An 8474-nucleotide genomic window follows, 5' to 3' on the forward strand; every position below is an offset into this window, starting at 1 on the left:
CTAGACTTTGTATCTGAGCTACTGTGCGGAACAATTTCCCTGGTGTTCACTAAACTGTTAAACCATGTCACATTAGCTTGAATTGTCAGTAAAATTGGGATTCTGGGCCTCCCCACTCAGCGTGGCGAAAGTTTAACCGAAACATTCAGTTTATTTGCTGGCAACATCACTTTTAACCATGATAGAATAAAGAGTTGAAAAGTGGCTAATGGTTGAATTAAATCAAATACATGAATGTGCATGTAGTTGACTTGCCGAATGCTTTTAAATAGGTCAATGCTAGGAATTTAAGATCAGCAGATAAAACTGTTATCCAAAGTAATGGTGGTTTGTAAAACTCAGTAACGCTTGCAAATTTAAGTGCAACAAAAAGCTTCAGAATATTCATAAGCCGGAAAAGTATTGCAATAGCTTTAGTATTTTGTGTGCCATGGATGGATGGGCTTTACCGCTAAATGTCAAAAATTAGGTGCAGGTTTGAAAGAAGTTTTCAGTCGAGCTATAAAAGCATGAGCTTTCCTAGAATCACCACTCGAGGAAATATATTCCAAATGAATCGTACTTATTGGAGAATTGCATATTTTTTTATTTATTTTGTTGTGGCACCAAAGCTACACATTGTATCATTTAAAGATGCCACATACCAAAGCAACGAGACAGGTCATACAGGAAACCTACCTGATGGGTGGCGTAGGAACACAATGCCACTTGGGTAGGAAACTCTTTAGCTGTGAAAGGATCCATGACCAAGCATCAGAGCTCACCCTAAAGAAAAATAAGTGTGTTAAGTGTGCACTATTAAAACTTTTTGTCAAAACAAGTCAAGAGCATGCAGCACTATTCATGGGTCTGAAACTCACCACTTAAGTGTAAAGAAAGTACAATTTAGAGGTACACTGTGGGGCGTTAAGACTACTGCGGTGAACTGACGTGGACAGGTCAGAATATTCCATGACTCAAAGAGGCCAGAGCTTTTTTTGGTGATTATCAAAGTGAACTGATGAGCACTACATTCCAGGGGCTTCAAAACATTTCCTCAGGTGTTAAATCAGGAAATTGGTATGTTTGTGGACGACTGATGAGGCAAGGACCAGAAAGAGCGACTCAACTTGGATCTGGGCATTCATGGAAACAAATGACAACTTTGAAGGATGTGAGCAAAGCAAAAGAGATTTTTACCTCACGTGCATTGATTGGCCTACTCTCTCCACAAATGACCTAGGCAAGAGCAGCTTTCATCTCAGTGGAGCACTTGGAGGACGTGTCGGATTGGCAAGTAGCTGAACTTTGAATGCAATGAGGCATTAACAGGACCAAACACCAGCTATACATTCCTGGCGCCGTGGCACAACTACAACAGAGTCAGTCGGCGCAATGCGCTACAATCATTGAGCTCAATTTGAAGGGTCAAATTTGGTGCATTTTGCTTTCAAGTTAAATTTTATCACAGCCAATTAGTACTTCAATGTGCACATCAAATTTGTGATCAATTTTCTCCATGCGACACTTTTGAAAGGCAAGAATCAAAGAATATTTTCCACAATCTGTTTAATGGGCTCCATGAAGCCGAACTGACAAAGAAAAAAAGACCATACAAAGAACATAAGTAGTACAAGTCTGTTCCCGATCGAGATTTTACGTTTTGGAAACTAAGTTACATTTTGTTTGGATCACTTGACAAGATTTGTCCATTTATACAGCACATTAAAAAAAACGTAAATTTTAAGCAAAGCACAGACGAGTCGTTGGCCTGACTGTCTCATGCTGCTGTTTGCAACCTCATGGACAGCCGGCTACTTCGGGTTTGTAGTTCACAGGTTTAAAAGGAAGTCTCAATTTTGGGAAAATTTAACACTGTTTAATTGTGAAAGGGCATAAATCCCCAAAAGTCTGTAAGAGCAAATGAATCTTTCTTCAAAGTTAAAACCTGGCAGGAGGTCAGTCAGTGATCAAGAGGGCAAACTTCAAACAAAAATGGGCCCCATCAAGTAATAATATGAAAAAAAAGATCAAGGACCAGGTAACATTTGAACGTTCTGGACAAAATGGCTCACCGAATTTGTGGCAGCGCAAAGAAAAGGCATGGGGAAGGTGTGGTTTGATCCCCAAATAGGGCTTTGACCTGGTGACTAATGTACTTCAGTTGGGAGGAATCATGTGACCTCCTAGGCAAGGAAAGAAGCTTAATCATTAATATTCCCGTTTAAACATGGATCTCTTGGGTTTTTAGAAAAAAAGAAGGAATGACCAAAACTCATGGCTACATTCTTTTAAAGATGCTTGAGCTACAACAACATAACTAAAAATCTAAGGGTCAGCAATAACACGTGGACGTTTTTTTTCTTGAGGAGCGCATCTTTGAAAAACAGCCAGCCAAGTGATGATCTTGAATCAGGGAGATGTTTACTCGTTTCCAGCTGAGGATAAGAAGTGGGCACACAGGTAAAGACACTGAAAGTTCCAAACACTGGAGTTTTCACAACATCCCACTCAGACCCTCCCACACCATTGGCACCAAAAAGGGACTGTCAGCTGACTGCGCAATAGCACTGCGGGCAAGCAACTGGTCTTGTCGAATTGTGGGCCGGCCTTGGTACTCCCCCCTCCCCCAATGAAGGACTGAATGGCAATAATTTGGTAACCCACTCAAAGGCGCTTCAGGGAGCAAAGAGGTGCAACAAATAGTGATATGTTGGGGCGGCAACATAGAAATTGCACTGATGTTGGCCCCAACATAAGTCTACACAGTATCAATTCAAAGATACTTACTATAGCTGTCGTATGTGTCGCGGTATGAGCTGCGGTCGCCATAGCCACCTTGACCTCTGGAAAACAAAATGAAAAAATGTACAATTAAAATGTAAACATGCAGCGCCACACATGTCAGGAAAAATATGTTGCTCACACTTGCAAGAAACGTCAGCAGCAGCTTCTGTATGCAGGTATCTCACGTGACATAATATACCTGTTGTCTCTGTAGCTGTTGTTGGAATAGCCTCCACTTCTGTATCCGCCTCCTCCGCTGCTCCCGCCAAAGCTTCTATCTCCGCCGCCAAAGCCTCTATCGTTGTAGCTCCTGTCGTATCCTCGGTCCCCGTTGTAGCTGCCACCTACAAAAGACAAGAGGTCGTCGCATTAATAATTTTACTTTGAAAAAGGGCCGATAGGAAGGAACCATTCAGCAGATCACTTTGTGATCTGCCTCTGGAATAACCTCCCCCACCTCTGCCCCTGGAACTTCCAAATCTTCCTCCCCCACCTCCTCCTCGATTTGAACGTCCGCCTCCCTTTCCGGCTTCATCCACGCGAATGTTTCGGCCATCGATAGTCTGCAGAGGTAGTTCCATTGGTGAAAACCCTTCCATTAACGCTCATTAACATAAACCACCATCTATTACCTTGCCATTCATGGCCTCCAAGGCATCCTTGGCATCTTCCACATTTTCATATTTCACAAAGCCAAAACCGCGAGACCTTCCAGTCTCCTTGTCTCGGATCACATCCACTGTTAAAAAAAGGAAAGATTAAGCATTCCCGTTAGACTTGAGACTATAGATTCTAGTAAAGATATAAAATAAAGACTAGAATTAACAAAATATTTTAACTGGGGAAATTAGCTGCTTGACAATTTTGCCTTAACTAACATCTATATATTTAGGAACTAACAGGACTTCCAAGAGTAATTAATTCTGAATAAAACTTGAAAATCTTTGATCATTTTATGTTAAATAATCTTAAAATTGTAATTGAGGGGGAAACTAAAATATTTCACACAATAGAAAAATAATGCTAAGACTATAGGAAAAATACACAAAATAGACCTGATTTAACGATTACATTAACTGCTGAAATTAGCTACCTGGCAACATAATTATGCCTAAAATAGGACTGCCAAGAGTACTTATTCAATTCTGAATAAAACCTGCAAAGCTTTGCTCATTCTAAAGTTAAATAATCTTAAGATTTTTGTCGTGGGGGCAAAAATAGAAACAATCCATGCTTTAGTTACGATTGGTCAACTATAATTAGATCCTAAAGAAAATACATCGTTAATTGCTACCAAGCGTACCTTTCTCGATGGCTCCGTATTTGCCGAAGGCCCCGGCCAACGAATCCTCCGTCGTAGTGAAGTTCAAGCCTCCAACAAACAATTTTCCCTCGTCCGTCATTATAACCCTGTAAGACCCGGACATAGAAATACATGAATAAAAAAAAATTCAACCTGTCAGATGGTGTTGTAGGGGGCATTTGGGAATTAAAATGAAGTGTTGGCAAATATTTCATATTTTGCTAATGTTTTATGGGACCGTTGTAATGATACAACGTTGGGTGAAAAGGGTAGCAAAACTTTCCATAAGCCATTTGTATTCAATTTCTGAACAACATGTTCCACATGTTTTCACTTCAGTCAAACAACTAAGGGTTCATTTGAATGCTAATTGCTCACCACCTTGACTCAGAACACCATAAAATAATTATAATAACATTACTCATTTTTATGAACAGTCAATTTTATTTGAATCAATAAAAAAACACATTTTCAGGAACTTCTAGGGTGGTCTATGCTGTATATAGAAATTGGCTTTGCGTATGATTTTGGTAATGTGTCATGTGCACAACACTGTTGGTGTGATCAAGTTCTGCATTGTTCTTCTGGCAACCAGCATGCATGTGCTGACTATGTTCACTTGCAGTAAAAGTCCAGGAAACAGTTCTTGCTGTCCGAGAAGCAGAGAGGTACTTCACACTTGTGGCATTGTGTGTTGGTGTACCCAGTAGGGCAATGCCTGCAGCGGCTTCTCGTCGTCTTTGGTAAATGCCCAATCTGATCGTGCCGTACATAAAGTGGCAGGTGTCCACACGATTTCTTGTATGGGGTGCTGGTTGAAGCAGAGGATGGTCTCTTGCCAGTGACTGGGCTGCCAGTGACTGTGTCCACCAGAATGAGAGCGGATGCCATCTGTGCTTGGAACCTTCGCAGGTTAAGCTCAGGCTTCTCCTTGAGAGCTTGGCAGTCGCGCTTGCAGAGGAGCCAGGCGTTGACCATTGCAAGTGTGATGGTGTGCCAGAAGATGTACAGGTACCAGCGGCGGGATTTGATGCGGAACTTGTATTTTACAGTGAACAAGTCCAGCAAATCAACACCTCCCATGTACTGATTGTAGTTACCCACAATGTACAGCCTTTCAACTTCAATGTAGGTCTTGTTGGCTTTGTCCCAGCGTTGAATCTTCTGCACAGGTTTCGTTCCAGCAAAGGACGACAAGTCTGACGGCCCTGTTGTCAAACCATTTGACAGCACAGATGTTGTGGTTCGCCTCCACTCTGTGCTCAAAGGTTCCCCTCCCTTTCTTCTTCAAGCTCTTGTCATCTTCAAGGTTGCAATTGGGGATGCAGACTTGCCTCGTTGTACCCACATATTGGATGCCAAGCCCGAGGAGCTTCCCGATCAGTGGGACTGATGTGAAGTACTTATCTGCATAGATCTTGTAGTTTTGGCCCGCCGGCAGAGTTGAAGCAAGCTTCATCACATCACCTGACAAACCAAGTTCAGATTTGGCTCGGACTCCATTGTTGCTCCCTTGGTAGACATCAAAGTCACACATCATGCCAGAGATTCTAGTTCTCACCCATACCTTGAAGCTCCATGGGTGCGGTTTGCCCTGCATGTATTGTTTGATGCTGCTGTATCTTCCTTTGAAAGCAATCATCTCATCCACTGAGTTGTGCTATTCTGGGACCACATTCAGGCACTTCTCTCTTTTCCAGTTGTGTGAAATTCTATAGCCTGTGGGCTATCCTTAAATACAAATTTCAAATGTAAAATCATTGTTAGACTGAACAATAAACCCCAATGACTATGATTTCTAGCATTAAAAGATTAAAGTTAGTACAAAATGCGGCTTCTAGACTTTTGACAATAAGTTTGATCACCTGCACTGGATTCCTGTGCACTTAAGATGTGACTAAGTTTTACTACTTACTTATAGACTACACGGTCTAGCTCCAGCCTATCTTGCCAATTGCATTGTACCATATGTCCCGGCAAGAAATCTGCGTTCAAAAGACTCCGGCTTATTAGTCCGCGGGCTATAGAGAGTTTTCCATTCGGGCTCCAGTACTCTGGAATGCCCTCCCGGTAACATTTCGAGATGCCACCTCAGTAGAAGCATTTAAGTCTCACCTTAAAACTCATTTGTATACGCTAGCCTTTAAATAGACTCCCTTTTTAGACCAATTGATCTGCCGTTTCTTTTCTTTTTCTCCTATGTCCTATTCTCCCTTGTGGAGGGGGTCCGGTCCGATGGCCATGGATGAAGTACTGGCTGTCCAGAGCCGGGACACAGGATGGACCGCTCGCCTGTGTATCGGCTGGGGACATCTCTGCGCTTCTGATCCGCCTCCGCTTGGGACGGTTTCCTGCTGGCTCCGCTGTGGACGGGACTCTCGCTGCTGTGTTGGATCAGCTTTGGACTGAACTCTCACGGCTGCATTGGGTCCACTATGGATTGAACTTTCACAGTATCATGTTAGACCCGCTCGGCATCCATTGCTTTCAGTCCCCTAGAGGGGGGGGTTGCCCACATGTGTGGTCCTCTCCAAGGTTCTCAGTAATCATTGTCAGACGTCCCACTGGGTGTGAGTTTTCCTTGCCCTTAAGTGGGCCTACCGAGGATGTTGTAGTGGTTTGTGCAGCCCTTTGAGACACTAGTATCTAGGGCTATATAAGTAAACATTGATTGATGTTATGTAGTGGGGGGGGGGGGGGGGGGGGGGGTCAAAATTAATAAACTTTTAACCCCTTTTTAAATAAAATAAAAATGTAAATGTATCACTGTGGGTCTTAGAGGGTTAAAAGGAAACATTTAAGATTTTTTCGGTAAAAAGGCGACGCTTTGAAAAAAACAAAAAAAATACGTCATGGCGTACTGCGAGAAACGACAGGGGGGAAAAGTAGGTCGCGACGTAAAAACGCAAAATGTCCCCTTGGCTTGGTGTATTGGCGTCATATGTCGTGGTGTTGCGAAATGTCGCTGAAAATACGTTTAATCGTGCTTTGAGGATATTGTAAAAGGGATACCATTTAAAAGGGCCTCGAGGCCGCAAACGTGGTCTGCTAGTTAGCTTGATGCTAACTAGCAATGGCTTCCTTCCTTTCGGCGCCATTTTAAGTGCGCCACTTTGTTCCACGGCCATACACCATTTGCAATAGCCCAGCGAAACACAGCCGATTTAGCCCTACACTTAAGAGTGAAGTCGTATGCATTTAATTTGCATGAGAAAAAAAAAAGAATTTGGGAAAAAATGGAAATAAGTTTATTAACAACGCTAACGGGTCAAACAAAACAGGCCCCGAATCAAAGCACAGCAAAAAAAAACAAAAATAAAACTTGTTCGAACATTTCACTAAAAACAACACAGTTTAAATGCAGACATATTAAAACCTTATAAAAAGCCAGATAATGAATATGAACAAAACCACAATTACCTTTTCAATAGCTGGAAGCGTACGACTGGTGAGAGGAGCAGCTGAGGAATGAGATCGACGAGCAATGTAGTGTCGTGTCGTTCGCGAATGATTCGTTCGAACGAACTAATCTTTTGAGTGAACGTACTGAACCGAATCACTTCATGAACTGATTCGTTCCTTTCTCAGTTCATTTGAGCTCCGCCGCGGCCATGCCGGTATGAGTGGAACTGGCGCATTCTGTGACTCACAGAACCCTCGACGTCGGCGAACGACGCAGCCAGCTACTCATCATGGGGGCGAGGGGAGGGACTGAGCGAACGATTCGTTCACCGCAGATTGACGACATGAATCACTCAGTGAACGACAACACTCTCGCTCTCTGCTCTGCTCGCCCCAATGCCGCGAGAAATTCTCCTCCCGTCGCGGGGATATGTATGGCGTCACATTATATGTTTCATGTCATTGGCATCCGTTCTCCATTCATTCTCCAAGCTAACGGCAAATGTTGACTCAAGGCACATGAAAACAAGCTATTTATTGTATTTTTTTTATTGCATATTTAAGTTGATATTTCCATTTTAATATTTTTAAATGTATGCTACTGAAATTTTAGTTTTGATGTTGGCATTTCTGGCACTTGGTTTAATATTTATTTTGTTTTATTTAAGGTAGCTTATTTATTTTCTTTTTGTTTGCACATTGAAGTTGATTTTTTCTTTGTTATATTTTCAAATGTAGGCTACAGAACATTTAGTTTTTATGTTGGCATTTCTGGCTCCTAATTTATTTGTTTTATTTTGAAGGTATTTATTTTCTTTTTGTTTGCATATTTAAATTTACATTTTTTTTGTTTCAGATCATTTAGTGCCGTGCGACGAGTCAGCGACTTGTCCAGGATGTACACTGCCTTCCGCCTGATTGTAACTGAGATAGGCGCCAGCGCCCCCCACGACCTCAAAAGGGAATAAGCGGTAGGAAATGGATGGAAGAACATTTAGTTTTT

General features: G+C 42.2%; 1 protein-coding gene across 2 annotated transcripts; it reads right to left on the reverse strand.

Annotated features, from left to right (window-relative positions):
- Positions 1-1531: 1531 nt before the first annotated feature.
- Positions 1532-7652, reverse strand: LOC133568346 (cold-inducible RNA-binding protein A-like). Of its 2 annotated transcripts, none has more exons than XM_061920222.1 (7): positions 7490-7652; positions 4070-4176; positions 3399-3505; positions 3260-3329; positions 2966-3110; positions 2770-2825; positions 1532-2417 (listed from the first exon to the last, which is right to left on the reverse strand). In XM_061920222.1, exons 2-7 carry the CDS (start codon positions 4167-4169, stop codon positions 2404-2406), a joined length of 492 nt encoding a protein of 163 aa, XP_061776206.1. In that variant the 5' UTR covers positions 4170-4176; positions 7490-7652; the 3' UTR covers positions 1532-2403. The 2 variants fall into 2 exon arrangements, with proteins under 2 accessions (XP_061776206.1, XP_061776205.1); XM_061920221.1 differs by having other exon boundaries at positions 3224-3329.
- Between the last annotated feature and the right edge of the window lie 822 nt (positions 7653-8474).

Source organism: Nerophis ophidion, linkage group LG14, assembly GCF_033978795.1.
Source record: "Nerophis ophidion isolate RoL-2023_Sa linkage group LG14, RoL_Noph_v1.0, whole genome shotgun sequence".
In the NCBI taxonomy this organism is placed as follows: domain Eukaryota; kingdom Metazoa; phylum Chordata; class Actinopteri; order Syngnathiformes; family Syngnathidae; genus Nerophis; species Nerophis ophidion.

Excerpts from the sequence above, each read along its gene's own strand:
- LOC133568346 (XM_061920221.1), bottom strand. The coding sequence starts at position 4,169 with ATGACGGACGAGGGAAAATTGTTTGTTGGAGGCTTGAACTTCACTACG. Across the intron at positions 3,330-3,398 it reads TGGAGGCCATGAATGGCAAG|ACTATCGATGGCCGAAACAT; the intron begins GTAATAGATGGT and ends CTACCTCTGCAG. Across the intron at positions 2,826-2,965 it reads AACAGCTACAGAGACAACAG|AGGTCAAGGTGGCTATGGCG; the intron begins GTATATTATGTC and ends TTTGTTTTCCAG.